Source organism: Propithecus coquereli, unplaced genomic scaffold, assembly GCF_000956105.1.
Source record: "Propithecus coquereli isolate 6110/MARCELLA unplaced genomic scaffold, Pcoq_1.0 Scaffold294, whole genome shotgun sequence".
Classification (NCBI taxonomy): domain Eukaryota; kingdom Metazoa; phylum Chordata; class Mammalia; order Primates; family Indriidae; genus Propithecus; species Propithecus coquereli.
The window spans coordinates 3,485,919-3,504,769 of NW_012148552.1; the positions used below are offsets into that span (position 1 = coordinate 3,485,919).

The following is an 18,851-nucleotide window of genomic DNA, read 5'->3' on the forward strand; positions in this document are numbered from 1 at the left end:
CGCCTGGCTTGTGCCCTCACTGCTGGGCAGTGCCCCTGGGAGCAGCTCCCCACAGAGGGTGGCGTGGCCCCCAAGCCCTCTCAACACTGAGAGCAAGAGGGGTGGATTGAGGGTTCTGATAAACCACTGTCGCCCCTGGGGCGCATGTGAGTCACCGTGGGGCTATTGGGCACCTGTGGGCCCCTTCGGGCCTCCAGCAGGGCTGGCGACACGGGGGCGCAGCAGCTGCCTCCACACGCCAGCCACAGTGTCCTGACCAGGACCAGGTCTGGGGGAGGCAGGGCAGCTCGCCAAGCACTGCTGCCCCTTCCCTGGCTTTGCGTATCGGCCACCTTCCTCCTGCTGGGGACGTCCCTCCTCCCCGGGGTCCCCCAGCCCATCTTCTGTCTTGGCCCAGCACCTCCCAACAGAGACCTCCACCCCCCCGCCAGGGCTGAGCTCCTCAGTGCCGCCTGCAGGGCAGAGGTGAGAAGAGGGTCTGCTGGGAGGCTCCGCCTGTGGGCTGGACTAGCTCCTGCCGGACGTCCGGCTGTGCCCGTGCTGAGTGTATCTGAGGGGTGGTCAGGCCACGCGTGAGACACGTGCTGGTGCTGCCCAGACTGTGCAGGGCAAGTCCCTGATGGGGACCAGCTGGACACCAGACACCACCCGTGAAGATGCAGCTGAGTGACCACAAGAGAGGGGGCAGAGGCAGGAGACCACCCCGTGCTGGGCTCAGTGCACAGCGGGCCCCTGCCCAGGAGAGCGGCACAGGCATGTGCGGACAGAGGGGCAGGCCCAGGCCACAGGCAGCCCAGGATGCCTCGGCTCCAAACGAAGGCCCCGCAACACCCAGGCCAGGACACTACGTCCTGTCCCCAACACCTAAGTCCCCTGCCCGGCCCCAGCGCTACCTTCTGAATCAGCCTCCACTGGGGCACCTTCGTTGCTCACAGGGACCGTGGGGGTGCCTGCCCCAGAGGTGTCCCTGTCTACTTCCAAGCACACCTTCCCGTCCTGGCCTTTGTGCTCCAGGCCATTCCTTGAGCAGCTCTCTGAAGGCTGGGGGGCTCCAAACCTTGAGGAAGGGCACAAAGTCAGATGCCTGGTGGCTCAGGATGGGCACCCAACACTGGAGGGTTTGGGGGGCTGGGGCCGGGGCCAGGAGGGTCGAGAGAGAGGAGCATCGATTGGCTCCAGGCCTCAGCTCTGCCCACCTCTGGTCACCCTCCAGGCCCTGGGGCTCCCGCTCTGCGAGAGGCGGCATAACCACCAACACAGCGGCCAGGTGTCTGACACCTGTTCCTGGGGCCTCGTGCCTCTCGGCAGAGCTTCAGAAAGATGGGGGGCCCCGCACCTGGCTCTGGCCATCGCCCGGGTGACACAGCGAGTCTCCTTGTCTTCCCAGATGTCCTCCTCCTCGTCATCGTCAAAGGGCTGGATGCGGTCGCCGCAGCAGGCCTCAAACAGAGTTGTGCTGGGCTGCAAGACGGAACACTGAGGTCAGTTTCTTGAGGGTCTCAGGGAGACAGGAGACCTTGGGCTCCCAGAGGGGCCTAGCTCTCAGGATGTGGGATGCCTGCCTGGCTGGAGGGTGGGATGGGGGTGGCAAGGCGGCAACTCTGCTCTGAGCTCCCACATGGGGCCCCTCCTAGCCCTGCCACACACGTCCCCCTGGCTCAGGGCTCCCCATGCATCCCCCTGACAAAGGCTGAGCCCTGGGCACAGCCTGAGCCGCCTGGGCAAGTAGAATAAAAGAGGGCCGCATGCCCCGCCCCCACCAACATGCCCGTGTACCCCGGAGCAGCCCCTGCTCACTCACACTGTCCTCGTCAGCATCGATGTTGAAGTTAATCTCCGCGATCCTGTCAAACGGGGCACTGCAAGAGCAAGGCAGCCGACCCTCAGCGCCGCCTCTGCCAGTGCTGGTCCAGTGGGCTTGGCACTCTCGAGCGACCAGGGAACATTTGCTTTCTCTTAGGGGTCACCAGGCTACATTTCCAGCAAGACCACAGGGAGCTGCCCCCACGGGACCGGGGGTGGGGAGGGGAATCGGGCCTGCGTCTGAGGCAGAGGGTCTCCCGACACGTCTGAGCAGACTCACTTGATGTTGTCGTCTTGGTCTGCAAACTCCTCGTCGTTGAAGCCAAACTGATCGACGAAGTTGGCCGTCATCTGCTGGATCTGGTACTCGGAGAAAGCCTGGCAGGGAGGGCACCTGTCACAGAGCAGGCCTCAGACCCCGGCCACTCTGTGGGACCAGAATCTCTCTGGCTGTTCAGGAGTTTCTCTTCCAGCACAAGTGGGCACTAAATTCTGTCTGCTGAGGGCTCAGGATTCCATCAAAACTCAGGCTGCACGTCCACTGTGGTCACGCCGGAAATAGCGCCTCACTGGCTCTACGCTTCCAGTGTGGTCTCACCAAGGGTGCAGCGACTTGGGAGCTCTCCCCCCAGCCCCCCTCTCCCTACATATGCTTGGGGATGAGCCGCCTCTCCCCTTCGCTAGTGAGATGCCAGCGGGGACACGTCTAGAGGACTAACAGCCAGCAAGCGCACACAGGCGCTGGGAAGGGCCCGGCAGGGTGCAGAGTGCCGGCCACACCCTCACCTGCTGAAGGGACAGCTCGTTAGGGAAAGCACCCTCAATGTCCTCGTCCTCACTTGAGGAGTGAAGGTGGTGAGTGCTCACCTAAAACACAGGCCAGATGGGGTGGGAGTGTGAGCCAGCCCAGCGCCCCAGACCCCGTCCAGCCCAGAGTCCCAGCCCCCGTCCAGTCCAGTGCCCCAAGGACCCTGCCCAGCCTGGCACTTGTCAGACCTCTGGGCCCAGGAGGCCATGCCATAAGGAGGTGCCCAGGTGACCCTGAGGCCCCATGACGGCCCAACCCCCTGCTGCAGGTGGCACACGTGGCCTCAGGCAAAAGGAGACCTCTGCCAACAAGCTACAGCTGCTGCCGTGGGAGGGAAGGGACCCAGGGGTCCCAGCAGCTCTGCACAGAGGCCCTCAGGGAGCCAGCCCTGGCTGTAACACAGGACAGGGTCTGTGCCATGGACACCAGGCCAGAGGCTGCACTGCACGCCTGCAGGACACTCGCGTGCTAGCCGAGCAGGCAGGACCACGGCCCAGGTGCTGTGGTGCCTCACAACTCCCTCGGCCTGAGCGCAGGGCAGAGGCAGGAACGTCTGCCGGTGTCCTCGCACTGCGCTGCACGCCTCAGGAGCAGCCTGCGCCTCCTCACCAGGTCCACAGTGTTCCTGCGGTTGGTCTCGGTCAGCGTCTCCTCCACAAAGCTCTCCCAGCGGCCACGGCAATCCGCAGGGAGCCCTGCAAGGGAAGTGCTGCCTGGTGAGCCCTTGGCGGCTCTGTGCAGGTGGCGCAGGGCACCCAGGAGCTCCGGCAGGTGCATCCTGGTCCTGGGAGGGTGGGTGGTGTCGCCATGGTCAGCCCATCTGAGGGACAAAGGAGGGGCTTGCTGGATGGAAAGGGTTGTGCAGGCCTTGGGGCCACAGTAAGGGTGGGGTACAGCAACACTGTGCAGGGCTATGGAGACCTCGGTGGGCATCAGAGCTCTCAGTGTGCTGGTGTGTAAGCCCCTGAGCAACTCCCAGGAACAGGAAGAGAGGCTGAGAAAGCATCTCAACTTCCTTCTCCATCCCCGCTCACAGGCAGCCCGGAGGCGCACGCGTGTGCGTGTGTGCGCGCGTGCCTGTGTGTGTGCGTGTGTGTCTCTATCTGTGGGGGATGTCAGAGCCCCAGATTCATGTGTGTGTGTGTGTGTGTGTGCGTGCGTGTGTGTGCGTGCATGTGTGTGTGTGTGTGTGTCTCTATCTGTGGGGGGATGTCAGAGCCCCAGATTCATGATCTGGAAATGGTGTGGGATTAAAGAGCTTCCTGCCTGGAGGAGCCTTCTCTGGCCCCGCCTCCACCCCATCTGCTGTGCCCCTCTAGCGACACAGGGATGTCTTCCTGCCACGCTTGCCAAGCCACCCCCGCCCACGCACCCTCCTCATGTGTGACAATGGACCAAAGGCCTGATCTCACAATGGGCTATGGAGCGTGACCGAGATCCCCTCCCTATGGTGCTGGACAGGCCCAAAGCAGGGACTTGCTGGATGGGAAGGAGGACCACCCAGAGCTTCCCCACCCGATACCTGCCCAGGGGACCTAAACAGGAGAGGGCCATGTCTGAGACCACCCTCAGGGACAACGAGGCGGCCAATCAGGCAGGGCCACAGGCCAGCATCCACCTCTGCCTTATGGGCTGTGCCCAGCACTCACATAACCCACTGTGCTGCGGTTTTCTCAACATGATGCGGAGCAGATCCCAAGAGGCCTGTGTCTGCTTCAGGCTCACAAGCACCTGAGGTCTGGCCCTGATGCCAAACGGGCACCCCTGCACCAGCCAGACCATCTTCTGACATCCCTCTGGGGCTGTAGCCCCAGACTGAGGGCCAGGCCCCCGGGACAGACTCACTCGTGAACACCATTCACTGAGTACAAGCATCCATCTCACCGAGGCCCAGCCCTGTGTAAGCTAGGAGCAGACTGCCCTGGCCGTGACAGGAGGCGTGACTGCCACCCACCAGCAAACCTGGGGTCCTAATCACGAAGTCGTCACCCATTCGTGCATACACCAGTTCCTGGGGATCTCTGAGTCCACCTGCCTGTCCACTCGGACCACACCTTGAGGGGCCTGGGCACACCCTACTCAGGCTGGCAGGGTGTCTTCCTCCTCCCCAGCAAGGCCACACGGGCCCATCTGAGCCACCTGCCTCCCCTCCCCACCCCCTCCCCTGCTCAGCCCCTGCACTCAGGACAGAAGACAAGGACATGCCCACAGAGCTAGACTGTGTGCCCAGGACATGAGAGTGGCAGGAAGGAGTGGCAGTGGAGGGTGCCCGGGGTAGCGGGTCCCATGGGGAGAGGGTGGGGTGGCGCCCAGACAGGAGGGGCCTCATAGGCTGCACTGGGGGCTGCTCTGCTCAGGGCCCAGAACAGGACTGCCCACCCCGACCAGGGCTCGGCTGCTGTGGGCATGTCCCTACCACCTGCTCCTAGCAAACAGGGCGCCACCTTCTCCCCTGGCTCCCCTGAGACTCGTGCTAGGAAGGCCCCCAAAACCACCTGAGCTCAGAGCAAAGCTTGAACGTGGACTAGGACTGCCACACTCAGGCAGGACTCTGGGTGGCCCATGAGCCACAGGAGAGCCTGGCAATGCTTACGGCTTCTGAGCGCCAGCCGTGACCTGTCCTCGGCAGGGCCTGGGTCTCCTGTGCCACCTATTCAGATGCCTGACAGGGTCTCCACACGTCTCCCCGCAGAACCGACACACCGGACCTGGCCCACCCTGGGCAGAGATCCGCCGTGGGGAAGGGGAGGAAACAAGGGAGGCTGCAGGGTCCATCACAATATGGTGCAGTCACCGCCTGCTGGGGGCAGGGGCCGGAGGGCAGCGTCTGGCAGTGGGCACTTCGGATGCAGCTCCAGTCAGGGCCCCTGGCACCCACTACCAGCAAAGGGGTGACCAGGGGCGAGGGGCTCACCTCGGATGACCTCGCGGATGTGGGTCTGCACAGGGCCACGCTCCAGGTTTTGCACCACCGCGTTGGCGATCCTCGTGAGGTGGCCCATGTTCCCGCGCCTCATGCCACCCGCGGCCCTGAAAGCAACAGGCACCATCAGGGCGGCCACGTGGCCTTGCCAGACCAGGGGCGGGGAGAGCTGCCCGACCAGGCCCTCAGGTTGGTCTCCAGAGTAGCCGCCTGGCCCTGCTCACAGGACACTCTCGTCTGGAAAGCACCTGCCACGTGCAGCAGGTTCATCAATCTCCTACCAAGAGGCGCTCATGAAACAGACACAGCTCTCACCCCACTGTACAGATGAGAAAACTGAGGCAGAAAGGCTGTGGTGTGGCCCACATGGAGCAGGAACTGAGCCCAGGACTGTCAGCTGCAAAGTTCGGGCCCAGCATGCAGCGGGACGGGGCGTGGCCTCCACACCCCCAGGCCGGCTCAGCCTCTCCTCGCCCTACAGGAGGACCCAGGGCTGCGTCCACACCATACTGGACCCCTGTAGCAGGACAGCAAATGGGCGGGACAGCCTTGGGCCCTGGCACAGGACAACGAGCAGGACATGCTTCCTGACCCGAGGGAACACTCAGTTAAACAGAAGACACAGAAAAATTAAAACAAAGACACATCCCTGAGTACAAGTACTCAAGGAGGGTGCCCCAAGTTCTTGGGGAAGAGGAAGATGGGCATGGGAACACATGTGGGCAAAGTCCAGGCAAGGCGGCTGGACAGGGACCAGAGCAGGCTCCGGGAAGGGGCTGCCCCTGGCCCCAGTGCAGGCCTGGCCGTACCTTGGCCTGCCCTTGTCAGCTCCCTGTGTCCTTCCTGGGCAGCATTCACAGCTGTGGGCCCAGTAGCAGGGCCCCCTTCTGTGGCGGCCCTGGGGCACAGGGCTGTGCTGTATACCCGATGCCCACACTGAGCCTGGAGTTACACGTGTAGTGTCACCAGTGGCCTGGTGAGGGGCAGCTCTGCATCCCCGACTGGCCAGGCCCGGGTCCCTCAGAGGCGCACACCTCAGTGTCCAGGCGGCTCTTACTGTGTGTGGTCGTTGGCTTCCCAGGCCTCCAGGATCCTCTGTACCAGGCAGCACTTCTGGAACAGCTGTGGGGTGGGCGGCGTGAGTCGGGGTCTGCAAGGCTGCACCCCACCCCCCAGACTGAGCAGGGCCAGCAAACACCAGGTCTGAGTGGACCCTGCAGGCAGCGAGGAAGTCAGCACCAAGGACCCTGTGGGCTGCCACACACGTATAGCCCCCCAACCCAGAGGGAGGGGCTGCCAGGACCCCAAAGGCTCTTGCTGCTGAGCGCCCTGAAATGCAGCATGCCCCGCTCTCCTCCGCCTCCTGGATCCCCCGGCCCCTCTGGCCATCCTCCCACCTCCTTCCTCAGTGCCCAGAAGAAGGGCTGAGGCCCGCAGCATTTTTCTCACTCCCAGGCCCTGACACAGACGGTTTCTCGTGCCCGGGACGTTTATTCTGGACCCCAACTCACACCCTCACGCACCCACGGCCTATCTGGGTGAGGGTCCCCTGCTGGCCTGCTTGGCTCCTGCATACCCCTCCCCACCATGTGGCTCTCATCGACCCCTTGGTTGCCAGCTGTGGGGCAGACTGGACCTGTCTCCTCCAGTGCTGAACCCTGCCAGGCCTGCACACAGCAGGCGCCAGGACACCAGTCCTGGGCGGGCAGAGTGCGACCTGCAAGTCCACTCCAGCCCTGATGTCTTTGAGGCCTCTCGCCAGATGTCCGGGGAGCCCCTTTCTAAGCCTCTGCCCTCCTCTCAGCCGCGCCGCTCAGTCCAGGCCACCCCCTGCCGCCCCCTCCCTCCCAGGCCAGCGGCCTCAAATGCCATGAGCCCTATCAGTGCTCACGGCACCAAGCTGTTCCCTTCCTTCCTTCTCTGAGGACACTCAGAAAGGCCTGCTCTCTGCCAGGTGTGACGATGCAGATGCCGGGGCGGGAATAAGACACAGACGCAGACACCAGGCACTGCGCACAGGCCCAGGAAGAGATGGCTGGGAGCACATGACTGCGTGGGCCTTCCCAGGTGACAGAGAGAGGAGTGTCACGGAGAAGGTGAAGGCACCTACTTTTTAAAGGTCCAAATCCCCAGGTTTTCTCATTAGAATTTGACACATTTTCCCTTTCCCCTGCTTCTTCCCTCCTGATCTGGTCTAACAGTGAGCCGCAGACACAGTGGGGATACCCCAGGACAGCCCTGGAAGGAGGGGTACGATGGGGGCAGTGTCCAGGTGACTCTTCGCCCTTCAGGGGTGGCAGCCAACAACAGGCGAGACCAGCCTGGTACAGACGCTGCCTCACCACCTCCCCTGCCGCTGGCTCTGTGACCTGGCAAACCTGGTGTCTGTCCGTAGTTCGGCATCCTCGGGATGGTGACGGGAGAGCAGCACCCCCCCCAACAGGAGGGTCACAGACCACACGTTAGGCCCTGGCTGCGCCGCCTGCAGAACGCCCACAATCGACGATGATATCAACATAGTCTGGACAAGCTAAGGCTGCAGCGGGCAGTGTCACAGGGATGGTGGCGTGGACTTACGTGGGTCACCATCATGTTCTCAGGGAAGCCGGCGGCACGCTGAGGGGTCTCCAGGTTCCCGTTCGTGTTGCCAGGCAGAGGCTCCGCCTTGCTCTCGGATCCGCTGGCGTCTGCTCTCTCCTCCCGGGCGGCGTGGGAGAGAATGGCGGCTATGCATAGTTCCACTTGGAAGTGCAAAAAATTATTCCAGGTATATTTAAAAAACAAGTCCTGGGTAAACAGAGGATAGAAGAGAGTTCTTAGATTGGTTTTCTCCTAACAGCTGAACCACAAAGGTGAAGGGAAACCATTCCCAGATGTCATGCCCTCACTTCTCACATGTCCAGTCTCAGGCGGCCGGGAAACTGCTCCAGGATGGTCCCCTGCGACCCATGGCTCCGTCAGGCAGTTTCTTCAAAAGCCACCCACTCCTGTGATCCCCTGCCTGCTGGTTTCTGTCCCATTACTCTCTGCCCTTACCTGAGTAGCAGTCTTCCCTCTTTCTGTGGGTTTACTCTAGTGCCCTTGGATGGAAGTTTAACTCATTAATTTTTAGCCTCCCTTCTTTTCCAGTCTGGTTTTCTTGTGTGCGTGTGTGTGTTTTTTTTTTGACACACAGTCTCACTCTGTCACCCTGGCTAGAGTGCCGTGGCGTCAGCTCACAGCAGCCTCACACTCCTGGGCTCAAGAGATCCTCCTGCCTCCGCCTCCCAAGTAGCTGGGACTACAGGTGTGTACCACCGCGCCCGGCCTTCCAGTCTGTTTTTTAAAGGCTATACATTTTCTTGTATAAAATTCACTTTACATTCTACACGTCTTGCTATATGGCATTTTTATTTTTCTTCAGTTCTAAGTATTTGAAGATTTCATTTATGATTTTGTCTCTGACCCATGAGTTACTGGAATTGTGTTACATTCTCAAGCACAGAGGGATCCATCCAGAATGAGCAGACAAATTGTGAGCCCAAATCCAGGCAGTGCACGCTGAAGCCCAGAGGAGGTTCTGGCCACCTCGGGACTTGCCGGAAGACAGAGGCAGCTGAACGAGGACAAGGTGCTGTCCTGTCTCCCACAGAGCCTCTTCCAGCCCAGGACAGTGAAGGGACAAGGGCCATCTCACACATACCAGGGGCCACAGCAGCCTGGGTCCCAGACCCGCTGCTGCCCACATGGAGAGGGGACGTGCTGGGGGACAGGGATGGAGAGTATACTCCACACCCAGATATGAGTTTGGGTCCCCCTTTTATACCAGGAAGTGGGGAGCTGGAGAAAGGCAGGAAGCCCATCTGTTTGACACATTCCTGAATTCAAACTGAATTCAGCACCATATTTAAAAGAACTGCATACCATGACAAAGTAGGGTTCATTCCTAGAATGGAAGGATAGTTCAACAAATGAAAATCAATCAAAGTAATACACTACATTAATGGAATGAAGGACAAAAGCCAAATGATCATCTCAATTCACACACAAAAAAAGTCATTTAAAAAAGTTCCACACACTTTCTTGATAAAAATAATCAATAACTAGGAATAGAAGGAAACTTCCTCAACATGATAAAGGCATCTACGAAAGCCCACACCTCATAACACGTTCACTGTTGAAATACTGAAAGCTTTTCCTCTAAGATCAGTAACAAGGCAAGGATGCCCACTCTCACCTCCTCCATTCGACAAGTGCTAGAAGGCCTAGCCAGAGCAATTAGGCAAGAAAAAGAAATAAAAGGCATTCAAATTGGAAAGGAAAAAGTAAATTATCTCTGTTCCCAAAATATATGAAAATTCTAAAGATTCCACATAAACTGTTAGAGCTAATAAATGAATTCAGCAAAGATGTATAATACAAAATCAATACAAAACAATCAGTTGCATTTCTATATACTAGCAATTAACAGTCTAAAAAGGAAATTAGGTAATTTTATATATGATAGCACCCAAAAGAGTAAGATATTTAAGAATAAATTAAACCAAGAAGGTAAAAGACTTGTACACTGAAAACTGTAAGACACTAGTGAAAGAATTTAAAGACCTATTTAAATAAATATCAAGACATCCATGTTCACGGAATGAAGACTTAATATTGTTAAGACAATATTACCCAAAGTGATCTACAAATTCAATGCAACCTCTATCTCAATAGCATTTTTTTTTTTTTGCAGAAATGAAAAAACCCATTCTAAAATTCATATGGAATCTCAAGGGACCCTGAATAGCCAAAATAATCTTGAAAAAGAAGAACAAAGTTGGAGAACGCACACTTCCTACTTTCAAAACTTACTACAAAACTACCGTAATCAGAACAGTGTGGTACTGACATAAGGGGAGACATATAGACCAAAGGAATAGAATAGAGAGTCCAAAAATAATCCTTCACATATATAGGTCAACTGATTTTCAACAAGGGTTCCAAGACCACTCAATAGGGAGAGGACAGTCTTTTAAACAAGTAGTGCAGGGAAAACTGATTATCCCCATAGCAATAATAACGTTGAACCCTACATTACACCATGAACAAAAATTAACTCAAAGTACATGAAAGACCTAAACATAAGAGCTAAACTATAAAATCTTCTGAAGAAAACAGAGGAAAAGCTTCATGACATTGGATTTGGCAATGATTTCTTGTATATGAAACCAAAAGCACAAGCAACAAAAGAAAAAAAAAAGGTAACCACATTTCATCAAAATTAAAACTTGTGTGTCAAAGGTCACTATTGGCTGACTGCAGTGGCTCATGCCTGTAATCCTAGCACTTTGGGAGACTAAGGCCAGAGGATCGCTTGAGGCCAGGAGTTTGAGACCAGCCTGGACAACAGAGCGAAACCTCGTCTCTATAAAGGATTTTAAAAATCTGCCAGGCGCCTGGAGTCCCAGCTACTTGAGAAGCTGAGGCAGGAGGATCAGCTGCACCTGGGAGTTCAAGGCTGCAGTGGGCTATGATTGTGCCACTGCACTCTAGACCGGGTGACAGAGTGAAACTTTGTTTCTTAAAAAAAAAAAAAAAAAGATTACTATCAAGAGTAAAAATATAACCCAAAGAAAGGAAAAAAATACTTGCAAATCATATATCTGATAAAGGATTAATAGCCAGAATATATAAAGAACTCCTACAACTCAAACAAAAAAATAAACCACCCAACTCAAAAATGGGCAAAGGACTTGAACAGATATTTCTCCAAAGAAGATATACAGATGGCCAACAAACACATGAAAAGATGCTCAACATCACTCATCATTAGGGAAACGCAAATCAAAGCCAGCATGAGACACCACCCCACACACCTACGATGGCTCCTGTCAAAAGAAGGAAAACAACAAGTGTTGGTGAGGGTGTGGAGAAGACAAAATCCTCAACAGCAGGAATGTAGAATGGTGCAATCCCTGTGGAAAATAGTTTGGTGGTTCCTTAAAAAGTAAACCACAGAATTGCCCCGTGATCCCATGATTCCACTTCTAGGTATACATCCAAAAGTGCTGAAGGCAGAAACTCAGATATTTGTACACACACGTGCACAGCATTACTCACAACAGCCAAAAGGTGGAAGCAACCCCAGTGTCCATTGATGAACGGATAAACAAAGTGTGGTCTGTAATACAACACAGTGATTCAGTCCTAAAAAGGAGGGAATTTTTGACATACACTGCAATACTGGGCGAACCTTAGGGACATTATGCTAAGTGAAATAAGCTGGTCACAAAAAAAAAAAAATACTTGGCTGGGCGCAGGGGCTCACACCTGCAATCCCAGCACTTTGGGAGGCCAAGGCAGGAAGACTGCTTGAGGCCAGGAGTTCTAGACCAGACTGAGCAACACAGCAAGACCCCATCTCTAAAAATAAAAAAAAAAAACAAAGAAAAAAGAAAAATCCGCTGCCATGGTGATGCACGCCTGTAGTCCCAGCTACTTAGGAGGCTGAGACAGGAGGATCACTTGAACCTGGTAGTTTGAGGTTGCTGTGAGCTGTAATGTCATCATTGCACTCTAGCCTGGGTGACAGACCAAGACCCTATCTTGCAAAAAAAAAAAAAAAAAAAACAGCACAAGCATTTCACCCCCAGCACCTGCTGTAAGGTTTAGGAGCTATGTGCAAAAAAAAAAAAAAAAAAAAGACAATACTCTCACTGCATTTGTATAATAAACCTAGAATAGTCAAATTTCGAGACAGAAAGTAGATTGGTGATTGCCATGGGCTGGGGAGGGGTAATGGAGAGCTAGTGTTTAATGGGCAGAGTTTCTGTTTCGGAAAATTAAAAAGTTTTAGAAACATATAGTTGTAATAGTTATACATGTTTGTGAATGTACTTAATGCACTGAATTGTATGCTTAAAAATGGTTAAAATGGCAAATTTTATGTTATTTTACCGCAATAAATATAAACAAAAGGAAGAGAGTGCAAATGGGAATTCTTTTGAAAAGAAGAAAAGGAAAGTAGGTCTTTTACGATTGCTCCCCTGCTCCAGACGGGGAGTTCAGAGTCGCAGCAGTGCCCAGTGACTTCCAAATGCTGAAAGAACTTCTGAGGCAGACAGCACTTCAGGTCCAGCTCCGAGGCTGGCTCAATTTGGGACTAAGATTGCAGAGAGATTCCAGCTTCCTGGGGGCAGAGGCCCAAGAGCAAGGCAGAGGACAGGGGCTGTATCTGCTGGCAGCACGCACTGAGGGCCATGCCCCCCATCAGCACTCTTCTTCTCAGGGGGCAGCCTGTGCTCCCTGCAGTGGAGCTGCTGCCCACAGTCAGCGCCACCCACCACCCTCTTCTCAGACACCCAGAGCGTCCTGCAGGCCCCTGGGCAGCATCTGCTGAACAGAGGAGCATTCCCACTGGCTCTGACAAGAACTGCTAGGGTGACTTTCTATTGTGGAAGACGAGGAGCTTTTCTTTTAGCACATTTTACATTTAAGAGCTACAGTGTAGGTTCTATCTTGTTAAGTCAGAGTATGAGAAAGCAGATAGATATATTAATCCATTCCCTCAAACAACAGGATTAGATATCTGCCCTCTACTTTCAGGGTGATTCCTTTTTTTTAGAGAAAGAGTCTTGCTCTGTCACCTGGGCTGGAGCACAGTGGCACCATCAAATCTCACAGCAGCCTCAAACTCCTGGGCTCAAGGGATCCTCCTGCCTTGGCCTCCTGAGTAGCTGGGACTACAGGCATAAGCCACTGCACCTGACCCTTTCAGGGCAATTCCACAGCAGATTCACTACCTCCTGTGAACCTGTGGCCAAGGCACTGTCACTCTGTGTCCCACCAGCAACCTATGGTCAAGCCTTGGAACTTGGGACCACAACCTCCCGCTAGGCAGACCTTTGTCCAAGTGCTGAGGTCCAGCTGCCTGCTCCAATGTACCCTGCTCTGCTGCCCCTGACCTGTGGCAGATCATGCAGGCACAGTCACAGATGTGTGGGCTGGCCGTGGAGCTCTCTCACCAGCAGTAAGTCCATGGTGTTGAGCCGGCAGAGCTCCTGGTTGATGCTGGGCGTGTTTGTGTGCAGCAGCGCGGCCATGAGGCGGGCACCATGCAGACGGGCGTTCCCCAGGGGCTCCTCCAGCACACCAATGGTGGTCAGGATTGCTTCTTTCTACAAACACAGGAGGCACCACCCAGTTGGAGACTTGTGACCAGTGATGCCACTGCCAGCTTCTCTGAGCCCCCTGTGCCGACTGCTCAAGGGCTGGGGCCATTGCTCCATGATATGGCCCAGCCTAGGGGAGAGTGGGCCTGTGTGTGGGGGTCCTCAACAGAGGGTTACCTGCAAGAGGCAATGAGGGGATTGACAGGCTAGAACCCCTCCGCTCCCCTCAGGGCCTCACGAAGAGTGGCCAGGGCAGTCCACTGCTCCCAGGAAGCCCAGGGCACTCTGGTCTGAGCCTGCCAGGACAAAGGGCTGCGCAACTCGGCATACGAGAGGTGTCCAGGGTGGGGCCCGTGGGACCAGTCTGAGGGTGGCCAGACCTCACAATCGACTGTAGATGCCCACAGGGCTCTCTCTGGGGACCCGGCCTCAGGACACTGAGTTAACAAATGCCACGAGAACACTCTTGGGAGACTGGTGGTAAAGCCGACCTCGTCAGACGGGATGCAGGTATTTTCTGATCCCGCAGTCAGCATAATGCGCCTGCCTTCTCATTAACTGAATGTTCCAGGCTGGCAGAACAGAATCCCTGCGTCCACGAAGCTTACGTACTAGTGGGGGAGGCAGACGACAAACCAGCTGGTGAGATAAACTGACTGCCGGTCAGGTGGGCACTGAGCACCAGTGAGGCGCGGGGCCGTGCCTGGAGAGAGGGGCTACAACCAGAGACTGGCGGGTAGGGTGCTGATGGCTGAGGTGGCAGGCGCCTTTGTGCACATCACCCTCTCCAACACGGCCGACGCACTGCCCGGAGCTGCTGAGCTGAGCAAAGGGCCTCCTCTGGGAAACCTGCCCCCACCGGAGCTGAGTGTCCCTGAGCTGGGTGTCCCCAGCTTGGAGGCCAGGCCTATGGTGACCTCAGGCTTAGCCTCCTGGGGAGGCTGCCAATGTCCCACTCCCAGGCCTCCCTTACGGAGGCAGAGACAGACATTCACAGATGGGGGTCCTGAAAATGTGTGTTTCAGCATCAGCTGGTGGTCTTCAAGTGGGGGTCTGGAAATGGTAGTGTTAGTGCACATTCATTCCACACTGCCCCGTCTGGGATAAACTGTGGGGTCTTCTCCTCATGAATCATCCAATCCTATGACATCTCCAAAGGCGCTCAACAGCCTTTTATGGCCATTTACCTTTGGCGGGTTGAGCAGGAGCTGGTGGAAGTCCTTCAGCCGTGGCTCGATGCCCTGCAGTACACTGCTGCTGACGACGTACGACCTCTCCAGTCCCTGAGAAAAGGAGTCCACCAAGCCCTCTGTCCTGTGGAGAGGAGAGCAGATGGGGACGCGGCGCACCCAGGCCTCACCTCATTCCCTAGCCAACATTTCAACTCATCGTCTTCTTCCAAAAAGAGCTCTTTTTAATTTTCCCAAAAGCAATCTCAACGGTGAAGCGACTTAAGGCCTCCACGCATGATCTGATGACTGCCAGAGGGAAAAGAAAGGCACCAGGTGACATTCGAGAATGCAGAGCCAGAGGAAGTGACCTGGGCCTCGCGCGGCCCCTGGAGAGGCCGCTCCTCCTCCTGTTTTGAAAATATTCACTGTTGTCCCGGCACTCAGTGGGGACACTCAGCTGAGAAACAGCAGACAGGACTGGCCTCATTGTCCCTTTGGCTTTTTCAAGCAAGTTTTTCTAACTGAGGTATTTGTAAAAGTAATATGTAATCATATTATGAAAATTTTTAATATACAAAAGGATAAAAAAAAAAAGAGAGAGAGAAATAGCTGGCTTATCTCTGTTTTCCTAATTTTTTTGCAGCATCTCCTCCATTACATGCAGGGTTGAGCTCGGCCCTCAGAAGTCTCCCAGATTTTCCGGGTTTACGAAGATAAAAAAAATCAATATTCTGGTTGCCTAACTAGAGAAAATGATTATAATGTCATAATTCTATTTTTAGGGAATAATCTAATAAATATTAATAAATGTATTAAGTAGTATGAGGAGGAACTGCTAATAATCTCACTACCAAGATTAAACCAATTTCTTGTCATTTTCCTGTTCTTTTTTCCTTTCATTTTAAAAAAAGCACAGGCTATCAGCGCTGGGAGCTAACTGAAGGTCTACATAGCAAGTGGAAATATGGGAACTACAGCCACCTTCAGAGAGTCCGACACTGCTGCAGCACTTGACGGGACAGAGGAGACAGGGATGTCCTGGAGACTGCAGGGCCCGTGGCACGCAGGGAGCCTGAGCCCACTGACAGAGGGCGACGACTGGGGAGAAGGCAAGAGGGACGGTGCCCGGAGAGCTGCAATGTCCTCTCGTCTGTGGCCTCCTCTCCTGGCCTCCCTTTGCCACTTGCAGGGTGCCCCAGAAGTCCCATTTGCTCGGATGGTCTTGGCGGTACCCAGCCCGCTGTGACCCGAGAGCCAGACTAGGCCCCCTTGATCCAGAGACAGTTCCAAAGACTTCCTGAAACATCTACCTGGGGTCCTGGAAGTGTCTAAAACACCTGTATCCCCAACAAACTCGACCTTTTTCACTCCAACTTGCTTCTGCTGGCTCCCCATCTCTGCCCCTCAGGTGCAGCTGTCTCACCCACATACTGCCCCCTACTCGTGTCCATACCGGGATCCCCCAGTGCCTTAGCCCAGGGACTGTCTCTCACTAGATGCAGCCTTCCAGGGAAAATCTCCTTGACCTGGAGGCTCTGCCCAGTAGCCTGTCTCATGGCCTGGATGGCACTGGGTGCGTGTGCACTTCACCCCCCACACGGCACCGTGCTTCTTGTCCACACGCTCATCTCCTGTGCCAGATGGGGAGCACAGAGAGGAGACAGGCCACATCTCAGCTATCTCCTGGGCCCCTTGCTGGTGACGTGGTAGGTGAACAAATGACACCTGATGCGTGAGAAAGCAAAATGGGGAGAGCTGCCTTCATTCAATGCTCAACAGACAGTATTAACCCACACGTACGTGGGCTCAGGAGACGAAGATGAACACAACACGTCCCCCGGCAAGGGCCCGCAGTCTGGCACAGGCAATGGGTGTGTGTATACACGTCACCGCACACCGGGGTGGAAACCCTGTGGCACACTTACACGCACACACACGGAAGCCAGGACTTCTCAGAACAGGCCTTGAGGAAAGCCTGCCAACCACGCCTATTCCACACGCGCCTGTGAACACACCCGCAAGGCAATGGTGGGTGCCTTTGGGCTGGGGTGGAACCACAGCAGACAGTGAGGGTCAAAGGGAACTTGGCCATAGCAGTAAGGTAGACCTTTTCAACAAGGGGACTCTGTCCATGTTATTACTTGTATAATCAAAAAGTAATGAAAACACAAACGACGTAATCCAGACTGATCATCTGGGCTGCCGTATCAGTAGTGTCAAACTCTGCTTTCCTATGTTTTCCCTTGTGAGTGAGACTCACCCAGCCCGTCTGGTTTCCAGCAAGGTGAGTAACACCTGAGTCCCGCTGACAAGGCAGCTCTCGGTCTGGTCTTCATCAAACATGTTCCTCAGAAGCTGCTCCACGCAGTCCTGCCTGGCAGACACACAGACAGGGTGCGGGGTGGCCTCTCCTCGCTATGCAGGACCCCAGCAACGCCCCTGTTGGCCCCAGCTCCCTGGACCTGCCACGTCCCCTGTGGAGACCCCTCCCTTGAGAAACAAGCCCTTCAAATTAACCTGGGCTCCGAACCTGGGAGCATTTCACAGCCAGCTCATCAGAATCTGAAACAGAGGAGGGGGGGCAGCCTGTCCTGGGGCTCAGAGACGTCCCCTTGACGCGGGAGAGGCCCACCAGCACTGCAGCCCACCAGTACTCACGACTCCAGCGTGGCGAGGAGGGGGTCTGGCTCCGCAGCCTCCTGCAGCTGACTGCCCTGGTCTCTGCCCAGCCTAACGATGTCACAGAGAGTCTGAGACGCATTCGACTGCTTCTGGAAAGACAAAGGAAACACAGAGCCCCTCAGTGCTGAGGAGAAACATAGCAGAACCAGCCTGCTCAGCACACCTGGCGCAGGCTGCTCGCTTCTCTGAAGTGTCAGACTTTCTCTAAATCAGTTTCTACGAAGATTCCAAACCAACAGCTTCACTTCAGAGAAGGCTGTGTCTGCCTTTTCCATGTCAAAATGTAGATTTGGTTAGATGTTCTTTTAGCTGTACTGAACCACCCCCAGGAATTCAAAAATAGGGCTCATAATGGTCAAATGTGCAACACAGATCCTGCTCTCCACCCCTGGCCCACATTTTGATATATAGGGAATATGTCACCATGTTATTGATACTGTATTTTAAATCTAATAATAAGTAGCTACTATGACTCAGAACGAGTCCTGTGAACTAATGAAAACAGGAAAGTTGCTACAGAGAAAACAACCCTCACCCCCAGTGAAAGTTCGGAACACGACTCATGTGCCCTTGCTGACAGGGTGGGGTCTTCTGTAGAGAGAGGGACACAATTAAGGGAGGAACACAGCCCTGCCTCCGTGCAGCACTGCGCACGTGCTGTGGGAAGACTTAGGCAAAGCAAATACTTACGTGGCTTTTTCAGGGAAAAATTAAAGCAGCCAGGTTGGCTCTGTGGCCTTGAGCCTGCCTTTAGGACCAGGGGAGGCCACTCAGCTGCCACTCACACCCAGGGCTGGGCTGCACCTTTCAGACCTGGAGGCATCCAGCACCAACCTGGCCGCCCCCATCTATCTGGGGGTGCCCCAGGGGCACGGGGAACAAAATAGAGCAGCTGGGCAGCATGGAGGCCCCCGACGTGAGCCAGCACCACTGTTTTCAAATGTGCAAAGGAGAGTATGTGGATATATAAATATTTATAATGCATAGAAAAAGGCCTATCAGTGATTAACGCAGGGAGGGGGTGGCTGAGAGGAAGCCCCATTGTTACTTTACATGCTTCAAGGGTGGGTGGCTTCTAGGAGGCCCCTGAAGATCCCCTCCCAGAATTCAGGCCCTTATAAACCCATCTCCTGAGTGCACGCTGACTCAGCCACTCACACTGAGAGAGGAGGATACAGCAAGAGTGGCAGCTGCTGCCCACATGAGCGTACAAAAGACTGATATGCCAGCTGCCCTGCAAGAGGCCCACGTGGTGCAGAGCTGATGGTGGCCTTGGCCAGCAGCCCCTGAGGAGCTGAGTGCTGCCAAGCCACTTGGGACTGTGAAGCGGA

At 55.2% G+C, this 18,851-nt stretch overlaps 1 protein-coding gene across 5 annotated transcripts in view; it reads right to left on the reverse strand.

Moving 5' to 3' along the window:
• PPP6R2 (protein phosphatase 6, regulatory subunit 2) overlaps positions 1-18,851 on the reverse strand; it is an 85,843-nt gene that overhangs the window by 4,162 nt on the left and 62,830 nt on the right. For 3 of the 5 annotated variants that reach the window (XR_001137680.1, XM_012648792.1, XM_012648794.1), the window contains exons 7-19: positions 17,497-17,609; positions 17,099-17,212; positions 14,854-14,980; positions 13,520-13,672; positions 8,112-8,321; positions 6,592-6,656; positions 5,526-5,641; positions 3,221-3,306; positions 2,590-2,670; positions 2,084-2,181; positions 1,802-1,859; positions 1,337-1,461; positions 894-1,057 (exon numbers count right to left, since the gene is read on the reverse strand). Coding sequence is in view for 4 of the 5 variants with exons in the window: in XM_012648792.1 (XP_012504246.1) it covers positions 894-1,057; positions 1,337-1,461; positions 1,802-1,859; positions 2,084-2,181; positions 2,590-2,670; positions 3,221-3,306; positions 5,526-5,641; positions 6,592-6,656; positions 8,112-8,321; positions 13,520-13,672; positions 14,854-14,980; positions 17,099-17,212; positions 17,497-17,609 (1,510 nt within the window). In the remaining variant the exon portion in view is untranslated. The remainder of the gene's footprint in view (positions 1-893; positions 1,058-1,336; positions 1,462-1,801; positions 1,860-2,083; positions 2,182-2,589; positions 2,671-3,220; positions 3,307-5,525; positions 5,642-6,591; positions 6,657-8,111; positions 8,322-13,519; positions 13,673-14,853; positions 14,981-17,098; positions 17,213-17,496; positions 17,610-18,851) is intronic. The other 2 variants (XM_012648793.1, XM_012648795.1) reach the window with 2 other exon arrangements.